Raw genomic sequence first — 18,440 nt, forward strand, 5'->3', positions numbered from 1 at the left:
CTTAGCTTTAGCTCCAGATCTGTAAAAACAGCCCTGTTAATTTTAAGCATGTATTGGTATTCACTGTGCCAGAAATGGATAAAATCTGGGACAGTGTGCATGTCAGAAACAGCATTCCCTCTCTCTTGTATTCCTAAATCAGTTTTAGACCATGTGCTCATCTATGACCAACCAAATAGACAGAATTTTTATTTTTGTTTGTTTTTTTTTCTTTCTTTAACATCTACTGATGTTTAAGCTTTCTTTACTTTCTTTACTGTATATGGTGCACATAGTTCTGCATATATGCAAATTCATCATCTCCCCCCCATATACAATGTGTATATAAATATAAACAGTTTGCTTAGGAACGTTTCTACATATGCTTCATTCATATACATACCTTGGTACGTTTTTCAAAATATCTTGCTAAGTAGTAATACACGAATAGTGTTGAGACTCCGTGTAAAACCTAGCAGCAATGACAGCGTGTATATGCATGCTCTAGATCTGCAGTTCCACTGGAAACAGCAGTTACAGAGACAAGCTCGCTCTTCTGTCCCAGTTTTTCTGCAGAAGAGCCATCAAACACAGCAGAGGTGCATAGGCTCTTCATTAGCAGTGGCAGCTGGGTGACTATCCATGTCTGCTGAGATCTGGTTACCTGTTCTAAGCTTCAGCTTCTTTTTCATTGCTTTGAATCACCAAAAAGAATGAAAGTGATTGTAATTATTTCCCGTCCAACATCTCATTCTCCCTGCACAGAATTTTTTCTTATGATTACATAAGGATATACATTCAGGAATCTGCAAAAAAAACTTAGGAACTATGCAGTAAACCACAAGATGTCTCCAGAACTGCAAAGAAAACCTATGGTCTCAAGGTTCCCACAGAAAGGTGCCCACATTCTATATAAGAATTGAGAAGTTCCAAAACTATTAGTATTTGGCTGACTCTCTTTCCACCACCAAGAAACAAGAAGTGTCCTGAAAAGCCAGCATGGTAATCACGGTGAAAGCAGACCTAATGTGCTTCTGCAGGACTGCACTCATGACTACTGTATTTTTAAAAGACCTGAAAAGTAATTGAGAACATATTAGTTCACTGGGACAGTCAATGGGAAACTTCAACTCAATGTGCTCTGCAAAGCAAAGCTCATATTTCTGACTTCTGTGGAGAAGGGCTATGCTGAGGTATGGACAAGTCTAGATCTGAGTGAAACTATCTGTAATATTAGAGTTTGTATTACTTTGCTGCAAAAATAAATAAATAAATAGCAAGATTCAAGGCATCAGATGGCATGTGAGTGAGTTCCTGAGCCTCTGGTGGAGACGTGAGATCATGCAGGGGAGGTGGTGGCTAGCAGTCTCTATTCCTGGAACTATTTCAGGGAAGGGAGTGTGGCACTTCTAAAAATTATTTAATGTGAAACTGCATGGAGAAGTACCACTACCACAAAATCAACTGCAACTAATTGATCTGCTTTCAAAAAGGATGCAAATGCCTTCAATGAAGAGAGGATTCTCGGAGCTGGGTTGGCACTTGGGAGAGGTGCCCAGCAATGGCTCTCATCAGATCTGCAAGCTGAGTGGAGGTTCAGATCAGTCATTTGCTTACCCCTTCCTGTCGGTAAGATCTGCATTGACCCTGAGAGCTACTGGCAGGACCACAGGACACATGCTTCTCAGAGGGAAGCAGGGCAATTTAAAGGGAATGAGTAACTGAAAGTCCTTTGAACACATAATTCAGAGCTAGTGAAAGAAAGAAGGAAAACAAAAGGCCTAAACCAAAATCTGGAGATGGACAGCTATATGATAGCACAGGAACTTCAGAAATGGATTATAACTTATACTTTCACTAGTGTATTGGTAAATCACAGCCTGGAGCTAAAGTTCATGTCAGTGTGCAATGCTATTGAAAAACGCTTTTTATAACCAAATCCAGAGAAAAAATTATATAATACTGTTCCATGGGGAATTTTTCTATGACAGTTGACAGCCATTAGGCTTGTTTGATGCTAATGAGGGCAGACAGCTCTATAAGCTATTTCCCTCACCCGCAACTATTTCACTTCTAAATTTGTGCTCAAAAGCTGGTCTCCAGCTTCAGCTGCTTTTTTTCATTTTTCTTCATTTCTCTGCCTAGTCTGAAAGTCATTTTAATGTTTTGCATAGCCATAATAGATTCCCTAAACAGACAAGTGAGATACAAAGACATTGGTAAAAGCAAGGCTTTTCGAGATAGGATGCAGCCCTGTCTTGCCTGTTTAAATAAGGTCCTCAGCCTTCCTTTAATGCATAATGTTTCACTCTCATTACAGACAGTCTTCTTTCTTTTCTTTTAGAACACACAGACTCACTAACATAACAAGACTGAAACTGAAGTACTAGACTTATACAGATTTTTTTAGAAATAACGGTATTATATCCATTTATACATACCATATAATATTCCAGTTAAAGCGGTGACTTAATCATCTTCCAGAAAATAACCAGTAGCTGAGTGAATGTATATCACTGGAGTAGGAATACCAGAGATTTAAAATGCATGTCTGAATAAGGCAAAGTAAAGACCCAGATTCTCTTCTAACCTACCATCTTCCCACAATTAACTTTGGACTGGTACAAATCGCTAGTTTCTAAAATACAGGTTCTTCCAGTAGGATGAATTATGTCTGATGGGGTGTACGTGAAAAAAAGTTTTCTAGTTAGGATAATTACACATTATAGTGATTTATTCAGAGGTCAAATCATGTAGTTACTTGAACCTTATGCTAGAGTTCTTAAGAGCTAAGTAGTTCACTGCAGAAGTCTAATGATGATGAAATATCAGTATAATGTCTGGAAAAGAAATACATCTTAACACTAAGAAACCATTTTCAGCTGTATTTTTTTAAATGTTTCTTAAGGAACCCTCTTACTAGATATCTAACAGCAAGCTCTAAGCAGACAACAGTGATATGCTGGTCTAGACCTTCAGCTAATCCATATCAGCTTTATCCTGGGGAGCCAAAGGTGGAGGGGAGAAGGATTAACCTTTTATTATTTGTAACAAGAAAGTATTTTTTCAGAGCATGGTAGGTGTAAGGACAGCAACCACATTAAAAGCATTAGAACATAACAGTCCCATAGTTTTTAGGGTTGGAATTTTTTTTCCCCTATATTTCTTTTATTTACATATTCTATCTTCAGTATTGTGGTATTAATACTATTATCTTTCTACTCTTCAGAAGTGGCAATTAGTAAGGTCAGATTTTCACGGTAGATCTACCAACATATTGCTAAACAGAATTTTAAGCAGAGATTACATGCAGTTGTAAACAAATCAGGTATTTTCTACTTAATTATAATGATATTTACAGATCTGTTAAATTTGAGCTACAGTCCAAAATGTTGGATATTCCAACTTTATTGTTCCAAAGAAGGACTTTTTCAAAAGTAACAGTTAGACCTTCCTGTTTCTTAGAAGTAATTGAGGTGGGGCCCTCATTTTCTTCCTTAAAAACAGAAAACAGGATTAACCTATGAAAGTAGGGATAGCCTTATCTGAAAAGATAAAGCATACAGAGCAGCAAAGAGATATATAAGATATATATTGTATAATATTTACAAAGGCCAAGGGCAGGGTGTGGAGATGTGGAGAATGAATTACACCTAAGCAACTTAAACGATAAGATCTGAAACTAGAAGATTGTGGTTTTCTATTAACATGACCAAAAATATGTCAATTATAGTGTGAAATATCTGTTGGAGCAGCCTTTCCTTTTTCTGGTTGACCTTGCATCAAGTATTAATTCCTTCAGAAATTAGGTTAGTGTAATTCTATTTTATGCTTTTCAAATTCTTACCCTGCTCTCCTCATAATATTTCAGTGCCTTGCAGGTTCAACACTGTAATCAGAAGGATAAATGTAATACTTTTTCTTGCTTCCTTTTCCTGAAGGGTGTGTGCAGATGTCTCCAATGTAGGTTGAAATGTTAGTATTACAGATATAAGACTTCTGCCAGGAGAAGTTGATGAGTCTTTCACTGGTATTAGTTGGATCCTATAGCTTTGAAAAAAACTTTTTTCTTTTCCACTGATGAAAGGCTATGTAAAATTGTAGAGAATTTTATTTTATTTTTTTTATTTTCCAAAATGAAAAGAAAGATCAAGTTCATCAGCAAAGGAGGAAATGGGATTTTTGAGTGAGAGCAAACATGATGCAATGTAAGAAAACATCTGTTATGTCCATTGATGTTTGATTAAAGGAATAGGACAGGAAGCTGGCAGAAACACAAACAGATTTCCCATTGGGCAAAATAATTTCCAACAAAATGAACACATTAAAAGTAGCTGTTGTCAAAACTCATAAATAATGCTGGTTTCTAAATAGAGCACTAAGAAAAGGAACAAATGATGGCAAAATAAGAAAATGTTGAAGTTTCAAACTTTCTGTAGAAGTGTGTAGTTTTTTATGTGGACTTTGAATATGTCTCTGTTTCAAAGTCCTGTGCTTTTAAAAATTCCTTTTTGTAGGAATTTTTACTTCCTTACTTGTTCTGAAGTATGCACATTTAATCTGTTTCTTAATCTATTTTCACTACTTCTTTCCTGGGTACTTCTTTTACTCATTTATTCCCTACCAACTTGGTTGCCCTAACAATCTGCAAAGTAGGTTTTCCATATGCAATGAAACTTATAAAAATATCTTATGAAATGAGATATTCCATATGTATTCTTTATCATCTACTGGAAAAGATATCTTCATCTTCTGGCCATAAAACTTGCATTGCATCTAACTCCCAAGGCTCAGCACCACTGCATTCTGTTTTGCTACAAGGAAAAAGCAGCTGCCCTGGAGCAGCTCTAATAAGACATGCAAACTACAGTTTCAATTCCAGTTCTAGCCAAATGCCCCACATAATTTCTGAACAAAAGACAAATCTTCTCTGAAGAACTACACAGGTTTTGTAGGAAAAGTACTTGAAAAGGCTATAGAAATATTACAAAACACATGCTTCCCTAATAATGTAAAGCAACTCCCAAGACCTCCAGTCCTCTGGAGTCCTCCTCTCCATTGTCAGTGACAGTCCTCAAATAGGACAGATATTCTCTAGAGAAAACAATTGAAGTATTTATTGGGATTATCATTCTAAAATTACAAAAGGTACTGAATTGCGTTATTAGACTACCAACACCATTAGATGACTTTACAGCTAAAGACACTCTGACCAGCACATAGAATTTGTGATATCTGCCATGAGGATATGTATCATAATTATTTAGGCTATTATAAGAAACAGAAGCAAACTGTGCTCCTATAGTACCATATGTACTACCAAGTTACACACACTGTTACAAAAAGACTCAGTTTGTAATTTAGAACTTTTCACTAATTCAACTATTGTTGACTGCTCGTTGAATTAACCACAATTAAGCACTTATGTACTTCAGGAGCACTTAGTAGCCCTACTCCCATTGTCCTCATGTAGCTTTATTTATGCATGCAGCTTCTAGTTTGTTTTGTGGTTAGAAGTAGTCTTTATTGCACTGAGTACTGCAGAAGTCTGTATTCTCACTAATTTCCCAGTGGTCAATTTACATCCCAGTATTCTCATCACCAAAATTTTAATTTAAAATGATAAAATTTCTAGGACACATAATGAGGCATATTTAAATCATGGTAAGATAATCTGTGGACTTTTTAGTTACTAGTGTATTTACATTTTGTAACTGTATGTGATGTGTATATATACCCATATATATAGTTACTGGTGTAAATATTATACACGCTTTACAACCCCATGCAAAAGGTATCTAATAACTTCTTTGACAACCTGTATTAATTTACTCCAAGCTGAGATCCACTTTCTTTTAGAATTTACTTTTTTCTTCTTTTCTCACTTCCCAAGACAAGCATTCAGGAAGTACGTAACTATTTGAATGACTATGAGACTGCTGCACTGAAACAAAGGAATATAGACTTCATAGCAGCCTAAGCCAGTTTAAAGGTTTCACAACCTTTTATCTCCACACCTTCAGAAAGTATAAAATGAATGGCTAAATCTGGTACCACCATCTTGAAAATACATAGCTAGGAAGATGGCATAAGTCCTTGCCAATATTACCTCTTATACATACTTAAATATATCTACAAGCACACGCCCTTTGACTCTCATGTACCTTTTCTAGCATAGCAGTTAGGAACTGCTATAGATTTCATACACCTTCATTTCATAGATAGTCAGAATAAAAAGGTTTGTTTTCAGTCAACATGGTTATGAATACTTAGAACATAATTTGAGTTATTTAATCTATCTTAAAAAAAAAGGAAACCAAAGAAATCAAATGTAACCACAACAGTTTTCAGAGGTATATACTAGAGGACTTACTGTAACAATTAGCCCTTTTTCCTGGAAATATTTAACCAGTGGAACTGCGTTTTGCTTGAAATTCATTAGTCTTCTTTGAGTAGCTTTCAGGTTATCATCAGGTCTCCCTTGCTGCTCAGCACGCTTCAGTAACCTTTCTTTGAGCCTTTGATTGGAACATGCCAAGAACACCACCAAGTCTGGGGTACAGATCTGTGGAAAAAAGCAATTAAAGAAGCCTGTGAATAAGTAAGTTGACTGCTCTGGAAAACAGGACTCAGCAAATCCATTACTAGATAAGACTCAGTTATGCAACATTTGCATAAAGTGGATCTTAATTAAGTAATTTTCTATTGTATCTTTTGGTGAGGATTAGAATTCATAGGGTTGAGAAAGAGCTACTTTTTCTTATTTGAAGGCCTGCCTATTTGTCTCATGTGAAACTATAAGGAAAATTTTGAAGGATTTTTTTAACCTCACCCCAGAAAACTTGTTTAGCCTTACTTGCTATTTTCTCTATCAGAAGGTTCCTGCAGCTAAAATTCAGATCTTTATAAAGAGGAAAATATAATATATCATGTATATATTTATTCTCATGCACAAGCATGAAATCATTTCTGCTGTACATACTTATCTAAGAAAAAAGTCTTTTTTATATTAGTAAAAAAAATTAGCTTACTACTCTTGAAATGACATAATCTAATTACATTAAAATTTATGGTGGATGATCAAGAGCACCAAATAGATGCACTTTACACGATGTTTCCAATGCACAGAATATACTTCTTTGTTCTTTTGTTAATTTGAGGCATACAAGTATATCACCAAAACATCTACATGTGTTCTAAAGGAATAAAGAAGGAATTTATATGTTCTTTACACAAGTTGTTACCAATATATTAGTGTTGAGGAACAGAACAAAAGCGTGTTTCTGAATATGCTTTCTCTGTAGGTCCCTCTGTCCAGTGATCTCTAATTGCATAAGAATAGCCATACACTACACTGAACAGTGGAGACTAGCAGGAGTTCTGTCATTTGAGGGAATACAACATGAAGTACAGTCTGGCCTTTTCTATTGGCAGTGTAGGCGCAGAAAGGCTCCTCTGGAGTCAAAAGAAACAAATACAACTTTTCAAAATTGGAGTGATGGTCATTAGTCCTTGCTTACAAAGCAGTTCACTAAAAGAGCAGGATATGGAGGAAGTAGAAAGCAAAGCCATTTTCCAACCACAAAAGACATTCTGATAAGCAGGAGTAGCAAGTAGAATGGTGGCCTCTTTATCATTACTGAAAACTAAACGAGATCTCAAAGAAAATCAATTTATATTTTATTCACATTGTAGATGATTGGAGACATGAGGACTGAAACTAAAACCTAAATCCTAAAATATTTTTATGAGTATACATCAGAATTTCACTGTGACTGAGAGAGATGCCATGTCCTGTTTCCAGGTACTTCAACTTTAATAAATAAATACATAATTTCCCTGTCTTTTTAGCCTGCTTTAATTGATGGGGCTATTTCATCCTTTTATGGGATGAATTAATTATGACAGTTAATCTTATTACCATGCAGTAGCTTTAGGGATTCATAATTATTCATGTGAAAGACTATGAAAGTAAACTTCTGCGTTAGTTTATGCAACACAGAATTAAAGTGAATAGCTTGATTTAGTATTTCTACTTCTGCAGGTTCCAACAGCCATAAGAAAAGATGGTAAGAAATCTTCAGTTGAAGCTGTAGCTTCAAGCTGTAGTTGGCCTTCTTTCCACTTTCAACACTTACTCCCAAACATCTTCAGGACTACCACCTACCACTTATAGACCACATACTTAGGTCTATGAAGTCTCACTAGACCTCTGGTGTAGAACCTAAGGTCTTGCTTATCATAGAATTTCTCATACAGCATCATATCTCCTGTTAAATGAGTAGCCCTAAAAGAAAAAGAGACAAGGGAAAGGTCTCCTCTTTGACACAAACCTGGGACTGCAGCTTTCTTTAAAGAAACTGTGGCTGAGTAATTGCAACCTCACAGTGAGGGAAGGATCTGAAAGTCATCGTGACCCATCAGGTGTGTCAGTTCTCATCTGCTTAAATCCAGCCAACAAGACAGATTGCAGCAGACAGTTCTTTTCTAAGAAAACAGGGAAGCATACTCTGGGCCTATATTTTTTTTTTTTAAGTTTCTAACTGTAAAATGAAGATAATAATGAGGTACAACATAGTAATTGCTGTGGAAAATTAATTAATTAGGCTTTAATTAGTCCCTATTGCTTTTCAAAATGGAAAGTTCTCTATGGTAACTAAGTATTGTTCTTAATTTTCTGATTAGTAATGGTAACAATACAAAAGGCAATATCAGAATCCCAAGAATTAAAGTTATTTATTCTGACAGTCTGGCTTTTGTAATTTGAAATACATTTCATTCACTGAAATAAAATGTCACCAAGAACAATGGCTTAAAATGCTTAGTTCAAAAAGCCTAGTTTTAAAGGAAGAATTGTTCAAAACTTTTTTGGAAGTGGAAAACAAAGTTAATTCAAGCCTATTTGAGATAGGAATACAAAATAGTCTGATTGTGTGATGCCTTCATGAATTCCTCTGTGCCTTGTAGAATATTCATCTTCATCATCAGAAAGTAGCTGGAAATCATTTAATAAACACATCTCTGCTTGGTTTTTGATGCATGAAATAGTAATTTCTATATCCACATGGAAACAGACTTAATAGTGTTTACTATATTTCTCCTACATGCATTTATAACCTGCAGGATAAACCCTTGAAAGGCTATTGGTATTTCATTCCTGTTTTCATAAAATGCTCTGCTTTCATGTACTTTAACTATACCCATTTGCAAAGCATGCTTATAAATAAGGTGGAATATAACAGATGAGTGTGAACGTACGAGCATCTGAGGTTACTCCTCTGGCAGCACAGCTAGCTCTATAAATTTGAGTAGAAAACTACTTTTTTCTTTCTTTTTTAACTGAGGAAATAATTTTTTATGACTCATGTGAAAACAAGCCTAATTCAGAATTAACCACTGTTGAGTATTTTGACTAGGCAATAAGGTTTATTCTTAGACTGAGCTTACAGAAATGGTCTTCTGCGTATAGATCCAGCAGAGATGGGAGAACTGCATCCCTTCATGCTCGTTCCCCCTGACACACTCATCTTATGCTGAAGGTCTTACTCACATCCAGGGGAACCAAATTTAACGACTTACAAATTGGGATTTGGCAGAAGGGAAAATCTTGGTTTATGGGAACAGATACAGTTCTGGTTATTCACAACTTTCTGAATTTTAACTGATACAAAGAACATATGGCAATAACTTAAAATATCACTGGTAGGAAATGTTCAGTCCTCTCATTCTTTTAGAATAGTATTTAATAGTAAGTAAATCGTACTCTCTTTGGTTCTAAATCTCCTTCCTTAAAGTGGGACAAAGAGTAAGTTAAGAGTATTCCACAGTCAAGTCAGTGATTGATGTAAAGCAGTGTAAGTATGCAAGATGGTCATCTCTCTTTGGATATTTTCTACATCTCCTCTTGTTAGTGAAAGTAGAGTGATTATTTGCTAGAAATTAGGTGATTACACTCTGTTTACATTCTCTGTTATTGTTTCTCATTAGGCAAGAGATGAAAATAATTTGCTTGTTAATTCCTGGTATGTTCCATTAGACACTCACAAGAAACTTAACCCACAGCTCATGAAAAATCATCATTAATTCAACAGTGCATTTTATTTCAGTTGGTGAAGGTTACAAGCAAGTTTATTTATGCCAATTCTAAGAATGCTCTCAGTTGTAATTCCTGATCTGATTTTACAGTTCCATCTCTGCTGGGTTACCAGACTACATAGTTTCTTCTTTCTTAGGAAAATAAATCACGAACTTTCTTGTCAAAGAATGAATCCTGAAAATAGGATTCTTCCTGGCAAATGCTTCTGAACCAAACACACTTTGCCTGACAATATGCTTCCAGCAAATTGCCCAGACTAGGTGATTAGGCTAATTGCTAAGTGATGAAAAGAGCCAGGTGCCTTTAGGGAGGACTAATACAGATTTTTTCCTGTGTAGAAGAGCTAACCAGTTGAAATCCCTAGCTGTAAAAACAGTACTTCTACAAAGAAGCCTAAGCAGACCTCAAATTCAGAATTGCTCAGCAGGCATCTTAAGCCTTTTTGAACACAGACTGTTAGGTTATTCCCTGAGAGATAAGGGTCAGCAGTGGATGAGTTTTCCTTTGGAAAGCAGGGAAAAGTCTTTGCACAGGAAAAGAGAAAACATGAGGTCTTACCCAGCAGAAACTTGAATCACTGCTTGTCTTTCTCAGGAGATTGCTTTAACTACTTGGGGAGAAGACAGACAATGATAAGGCCATTCTACAGGCTTCCTGTTCTTGCTTGACTTTTTCTTGCAGAAAAATAGCTTTACAGTTACAAGAATATTGCAACTGTATTCTTTACTATTGCAAAGAATAGATTCTTTCCCCTTCGATGGATTATCAGAAGGATTGCAGTCATTTTATTACTTGTTCTGGAGCTCATATTCTTGATGGAGCAGGTTTTCCATGGGAAGCTCTTTGTGGACTGATCTTAGCAGTCAGGCCAGGTGAACAGTCAGCCATAGGTGAGTTGGCCATTAACATGTACATCAAGCTTATGAAGGGATTGCAGGCATTACTTTTGCTTGGAAGTTTAAGCATCAGACTGTTTTCTTGGCACTGTGAGAGGAAGTCAGCTCTTCCTCAACAGCCTACACTGCCTCTTCTACATGGCCTGCTTTACTTTACCACAATTAATTTACATAGTATTTTCCATAAGGAATGTATCTAGGAGATAAAAAGTAAACTGGAAGATGAACTAGTTATTCTTTGTCAAAGTAGTACATTTATTAATAATATACTTTGGAACATTTTAAACTAATAATGAGATAGTATAAGTAACAGAAGTAGTAAATTTTAGCATTTTACATCTTCAAATATATCCTTGTCATCCAAGGAGCTAAGAGTATGTTATTTTATAAATTATTTCTCTATATCAAAGAATTAAATGATATTCATTAATGAATATCTGTTAATTCTAATAATTGTTCCCAATTTCATTAAACAATTAACGAAACAAAGCATTTTAAACAAACTCCATCAGTACTTAATGAAATCAAAAGCATCAATATTGGTGAAGAAATTACTGAAATCAGAAGGAAAGTTACTCATGAATAAATGAAAAAGGGAGGAGGAAAAAAAAAAATCCCAAAGCAGTAACTGAAATTAATTGGTAAATAATAGCACGATAAATTGTTTCTCCTGGGAATGGTAAGAACATATTGCCATGTGAGTGAGAGTCTACACACAAAGTCAAACTGCAGTTTCTTCTTCACAAGTCATTTGAGTTCAATACATCAGTCAGAGCATTTCATTGCAGTGTTAGTGGAGATGAAGATATTCAGAATGCTTGAGCATGCTGGTACTCTAGGTGACGTGCTGAATTTCAAACTGACAGGTTAATGGTAAGTAAACCATTTTCTCCTTGGCATTTTCGAAAGCGTGCTTTGAATCTAAACACCTTGTTTTATTTGCACTCAGCACAGATAATTGATGCCTTAGGAATTTCTGCTTTAGGTTTACTATATGTCTGTGACTGAAAAGCTAAATAAATGAGTACTGAAGCAGCATAATGCTGGTCGGAAGGAATTTTAAAATGTCCAGTATCCAGAAATAATCAGATATTTAAAATAAGGATGTAAACTGGAAGTTCTATTTGCTTTCAGTCTACTAAAACTCATCTCTTCATTTTTTTCTCTATAATCACGAGTACTTGAAACTTAGTTTGCTTTGTAGTGAGAGCTGACATTCTCATAATCATGTGACTGAGAGAATGTCATAAAATATCCTGAGTAGGAAGGGACCCATAAATATCATTGAGTCCAACTCCTGCAGTCTTCAAAGGCAGAATAAAAAGGAAAAAATATAGGCTTTATTTCAACTCCAGTAAGAAGTTCACAGAAAACTGACTGACTTCTCCAGTACTCACAGCTATGAGGTCTGACAAGCTGAAATGGATAACTGGCCATTAAGAAATTAAGCTGGTGTAACTAAGTGAACAGAATGGCAGAGTTGCTGCTGGCCTGTAAGCATTGATGAAGATCTGCAGTTATCACTGATGACATCTTAAGACATTTTCCTGCTCAAAACATATAGATGACAGGAACAGTGATGTTAAAATGCTCAAAATAATAACAAAGAAAGTTTGAATTCTAATTTTAAATTCCTCGTATCTGTTAAGTGCGTTTCATTCACTTACTCCAGATTGACAGTATTGCTTGGAAACAGAGTGAGTTCCTTCTGGCTTTAAGATCTGAGCAGGAAGAGAAATACTGTGATTCTGTGAATGTTGCAAGTGATACAGTGACTTATCTTAGACACTTTAGTCACTGATATATGATGCGTTTTAATACAGTTCTGCCTAGCAACACCATGAGTACTTACTGTCCACATCAGAGCCTAGCAACATAATAAGAAAAAAGTTGTAATCTTTTTTATCTATACCTATGTCTGGGAATGTTAGCATAAGCTGGTATGGCTTCTCTTGTTTACTAACATTTTTACTAGAGCAGAGTTTAGTTCTGGATTGGTTAATGGGATAAAAACATGCAAGACCAATTGCAATTGAAGTTTAATGAGAGTTTTTTAACACTGTATATTTCTGTACCACGTATCATATAGGATGGGTATATTAAACAGAGTTCAGACATATATGTGTTCATTTAACTTTTTCACAAAATAAAGAGATAATGAAAACTAAAATGATATCAGATCTCAGTAACAGCTATGTCAGTCATAAAACCAAAGGAATTATTTTAGCAAAAATAATTTATGTTGCAGCTATCTGCAGATGCAGCACAGTTTGATTTCTATGTGTGCTTGCAAAAGAAACCAGGTGCCTTAGCTGACTTTATCCTTTTCCGCTGGCTATTAATATGGTGAACCACTTCCAAAATAAATTAGTTTATCTTCGCAATATCTCAGCGCAGTTCTTAATAGTGAGAGCAATGTAATAACATACAAAACATTTGGTAAATAGAGTTCAAGGAATTACAGTGTTCTTGGGAGCAGTTCAGATTTTATACCTTCCAGTTCTTTAGCATCCATAATACAAGAGGCAGAGAAAGGGGAGTTGGTCTGGCTTAAATTAAAATTACATAAAGCATATGGATAACGTAACAATATAGATTTCTTATGATTAATAAAGACCAGATATGCTCACTTGAGCTGTAATTATTCTTAGTTTTTGCAGACCGCTTTGTTTGTAAACCTCTTATTTTCCTTACATTTGTCCAGTCTGTCTTTGAACCTTACCTATTCTCTCAGTATCTTGTATTACTCACCTCTAGTTCCATACAGTATAATAATTTGTCCTTCACATTCTCCCCTTGCAATTTATTTTTAGTATTATTAACTATATGCTTGGAGTGTGTTTTCTGTCTGTGTAAATAAGGGCAAAGGAGAAAGGCTGTATAGTGGAAAATGCTTCTTTGCTTATTTGAAACTTTCATGGCATTACTGATGAATATACATTCCAGTACATTAAAAGGATGAAGATAAACTAATACTCACCCTGGTCCTCACTGCATATTCCTACTCTATATCATATATGACTGAAAGCACTGAGAAGGCCAGCATATCCTACTTAACCACATATACAATTACCATCATTATTTTAATTTACACCATAAATTCCATAAGTGTTCTAGATGCTTCACAGAACAAATAACACAGTAAAATCACTGTTGTAAAATTGTGATTTCATTACAGAACACTTGCAATCAAAACAATTAGCTACAGTGAAGAGATCATGTAATAAGGGAAAACAATTATACTTCAAGTATCTCTTGACAGTTCCCTTAAAAATAACCTTCATAACAGCTTGTGTCTTATGAAATGTTCTCCATTTTTCAGGAATATAAACCTGAAATGGTCCTAAAGTGACCACTGGAGTGTATTGAATAATCTTAAAGTGACCATCTGTAAAAAAAAGCATTAGTCCCTGAGTAAGCTGATGATAACAAGAATGAGAATTGATTTTTATTCAGTACTTTTTAAAAATACATTTCAGTATTATACAGGTGAAGTATTTTTAAGAATTGGGTATAATAACATGATTTGTCTGTTTGCATTTTGTGGGATTTCACTATATTCTTTACAAGGATGTTCCATTGCTTAATAGTTCTTCTAATTAGAAAGTGTCTTTCTATTTAATCAAAACTTTCTTTCCTGAAATTTCAACTAATTATTTCTCATATTGTCAGTTTTGGATAATGAGAACAATTCTGCTTCTTCCTCATTATAAGTTATGAGTGGCTTCTACACACTGTGCACAAGAAAGCGATAACATTTCTAAGCTGTGAAAAACACCTGCTGAATCTTTAATTGCAGACCTACACAAATCATCACAACAGTTAATCACTGAATCCTCCACAACTTAATTACACTTCTCATTGAGGGATCTCTGAGTTGCTTAAAAACGTTAACATGTTTAATGTAAACAATTTGACATGCCATGGATCGTGTCAGCCTCACACAATGGGCTGGAAAGACGACTACGTTGTCTGCTGGTAGTTTCCTTGCCTAATCACAAGACCATCTGTATGTGAGCAACATTATGGCTTACTAAACAAAGGATTTTAAAAACAGCAAACATTTTTGTAACATATGAAGTCAATACAAAACACTGAACATATTCCACTGGATTAAAAAAAGTGTATGTTGAAATATGTACATTCTTTTTCTGTATTTACTTCTATGGCCTTAGATATATTCATATACAAGGTCAGCTGTAAGGACAGATTAAATCAAGAGATAGTCCAAAAAGACCAAATTTTCTTTCCTTATTTATTTCCTTATTGATTTCAGAGCAGGTAAGACTGAAAGGTGACCCTTTATGAAGTGCTGTGGGATTTTCTTATAGAGACACTCAGTCATCTATCTTTCAGGAAGAATCAGACCTTGAGGAGGATGATTTAACAAATCCCATTAGACTAAAAGTGAACAAACTGAGAATATAATCAAGTCTAAAATGACTATGTGCACTCTCTCTTGTCTCTAGAAAAATAAAACCAATCTACGACATCCTTGAAGAAATGGAACATACTAAAAAGGAGCAAAAGTCAGGCTTTCTATCTTTCCATCACTCTTTTATAAAGTTGTCTTATACAATCAACAGGGGCTAACCAAATCTGTAGAGAGGAATCTTTCAAATTAAATTAGGAAATACTGGAAAACAATTTTTGAATGATGCAGTGATAGAGTCCAAGCATACACTAAACAGTTTTAATCTTTCCCCCCTTCCATGGTGTGGTTTGCAAGAGCTTTTTCTATTACATTCTGGATTCCATTTGTTAGTTGGTTTTCTAATGATGGGTGCTCAACTGATGTTTAACTGGTTTTCCTTTGTAGAGATAGAATTTAATAAGCTAAAGAACTTAATAATATAGATCCTGTCAGTTCTTCCACTTTCACCCCTCCCCCATGTTCTTTCATCAACTACAAAGTCAGCACAAAACTAGAGTACCAAGAAATACACTTCAGTCATGCTGTCACAAAATATACTGGAGATGAAAATGGGACAAGGAAATGCCTAAATTTATGCTCTATGTTTCGTTTATAAAATAATCATCTCTTTCACTAATTATAAGGAGATATAGCTGGCAGTCATTGGCTCTTTTCTGTAATAACTATTTTATGTATTTCCCTTAATTTCCTCAAATCAGTCTTCTAAATTTTGCCCAGAACGCTACCTTATAAAAGCATTAATGAAATGCCTCATTAACTGCTTCCTTTTGTTACTTCTGTCCTGGCAATGCCACTTAGAATTCAAAGTACAGAACTGGTCATATGCTAGCAATTGTGAAGTACTTTGAAATGCTCTGCTTGAAAGGCACTCTGAAAATACAGCACTGAAACTGCAACCATTGCTTTTGACCATAACTGTCACGTTAATAGCACTTAGTAAGAAAATTAGATGGCCTGTTTTTTCTCCATTGAATTTAAGTATTTTTAGATGAGTTTAAAATATGCACATAAAAACAACATCTGAATAGAATTCAACATACACTTTTAGCTGACTAAATCCTATAAGCATAATATATAATAACCAAAGTGACTTTAAAAAAAGCATATCATTTCTGGTTCAGAAAACCTGCAAAACAGGCAATTTTATTCCAGTCTTTTCAATGCACAGTAGTACTATGTGATTAAATGCATTGAGAATATATGCATTGATTTAAGTATGTTTCTCTTAATGTAGACTAAATAGAACAATTAGATATGGAAATACATTCTCCCCCTTAGAAAATCACTAGTATGTATAAAAAAAATAATTGTTAGATCTTATGTAATTTTCTTCATCGTGAGAGGATTTTAATTACTGAGGCAGGAGACTTAGATTATTCATGATGTTACTATGCTTTCTTTTTAGAAGTACTTTTTCTTCATGCTCTACAGCATTAAACAAAAGAATGACTTTCTTTTAGTCTGTAATTACATACTTGCAAAGATTTAAAGAGCAATGCTCAATGAGAAATAACAGCTAGTCTTCCCAGGAATTTCAAGGAGCCTGTTAAAGAAATACAGATTAAATAAACAAAAACAATATCTTACTTGGTCCTCAAAGGAGATTGCCTGGGCAACATCTCTGGGAAATCCATCGATCACTATACCCTCTTCATCAGGGATCTGCATTAATCTCTGTTTGATTTCAGTTATGGTTGTTTCCTTTCGCAGAGAAAAGAAGTTTATTCAGTATTTTGAAGTAGATTTTCTTGATGGTGCACATTAAGACAGCATGTACAAATCCTTAGAAAGTAAATATTAACAGAGGATAGGCTTAACTCTGCTGTACCTGAGGGGCTAGTTCTCCAGTAGTAATTATTTTAGCAATTAGACTCCATTTTCTATTGCTGCTTGTGCTGTGGATCTTCTTTCTTAACAATTCACCAACTGATATGTAGTTAAATCCATAGCGTTCTGCTATTTTCAAACTCTGTGTTCCTTTACCACTTCCTGGGCCACCTATTGTTAAGAATAAGCAAAACATTAAATTAAAACATCATCTGAAGTACTCAGTCATATGGGAAATCTCTGCTGCCACCACCAATCCTCCAGTACCAGAACACACCTTGCAGCTGCATAATTAGTTACCAGTCATTAGAAATGGGTCTGATCTACCCAGTTATAAAGGTAACAGTTTTTAAAACTACACAGAAATACAAATTACTTATGAAGAAAAAATAAATATCCTCTTTTGGGCTTGACCTCATCTGAAAACTGTTCCTGCAAAGGAATTCTTCCTGATTTGTGGTAAGGGAGAGACAAATGAACCAGTCACCTCTGGACTCTTTGGTTCCAAAGGTAGAGTCAAATAGTCCTGTTTACTCATGGCAGAATACCTGTTTGAATAAAGCATCCAAGAAACTGAACTAATAAAATCTGCTCCTAAATAGGAGTTTCTGAGGTTTTGAAATTATAAAATACAGAGAAATATTAAATAATCAGCTGAGATGTTTCCACAGTAATTTGGTAGATGGATTCTCATTGAACCATGCGTACTTCTGGTATTGATGCTCAAAGCATCTGATAGAGAAGCAGTTTGGTGGGTTCAGCTTTACGGACAACTTGAAGAATAAAGAGACCCTTCAGGCAGAATAGGTATCAAAATCACAGCCACATTAGACAATAGGGAATGCTGAGGTGAGGGTCATTTGGACAGCAGAAGCATGAACAGACCTGAACTAATAGAATGTGATAAGATGTGAATAACAGAGAAACTGGAACCCGGTGTGTAAAAATAGGGAATGGTTTTGACAGAAATAAATATTTACTTACAGAAAGATGTATATTACTAAATAGTATGCAAAATCAAAACCAAAATGAATGCTTTGATATTAACTCCCAACACTAGTTAATTATTTTGGGAGCACTTTTGCGTGAGAGCATTGAATTTTACTTCACAGATTTGGAATTAGTCTTACTAAAAGCATAACACACATTTTCTGTGGACATTAAAGAAATGCAGCAATGTGGTAAAAGTAAATATGGATACAATGAG

General features: G+C 35.0%; 2 protein-coding genes across 2 annotated transcripts in view; one reads left to right on the forward strand and one right to left on the reverse strand.

The window, feature by feature from the left end:
- Positions 1-18,440, reverse strand: part of AK5 (adenylate kinase 5) — a 76,274-nt gene that overhangs the window by 50,467 nt on the left and 7,367 nt on the right. The window contains exons 4-6 of the mRNA XM_015870253.3: positions 17,235-17,404; positions 16,994-17,107; positions 6,353-6,544 (exon numbers count right to left, since the gene is read on the reverse strand). Of these exons, the coding sequence (XP_015725739.2) occupies positions 6,353-6,544; positions 16,994-17,107; positions 17,235-17,404 (476 nt within the window). The remainder of the gene's footprint in view (positions 1-6,352; positions 6,545-16,993; positions 17,108-17,234; positions 17,405-18,440) is intronic.
- PIGK (phosphatidylinositol glycan anchor biosynthesis class K) overlaps positions 1-18,440 on the forward strand; it is a 136,065-nt gene that overhangs the window by 36,055 nt on the left and 81,570 nt on the right. The window lies entirely within an intron of this gene.

This window comes from Coturnix japonica, chromosome 11 (genome assembly GCF_054131305.1).
Source record: "Coturnix japonica strain WE chromosome 11, WE-NBRP24, whole genome shotgun sequence".
In the NCBI taxonomy this organism is placed as follows: domain Eukaryota; kingdom Metazoa; phylum Chordata; class Aves; order Galliformes; family Phasianidae; genus Coturnix; species Coturnix japonica.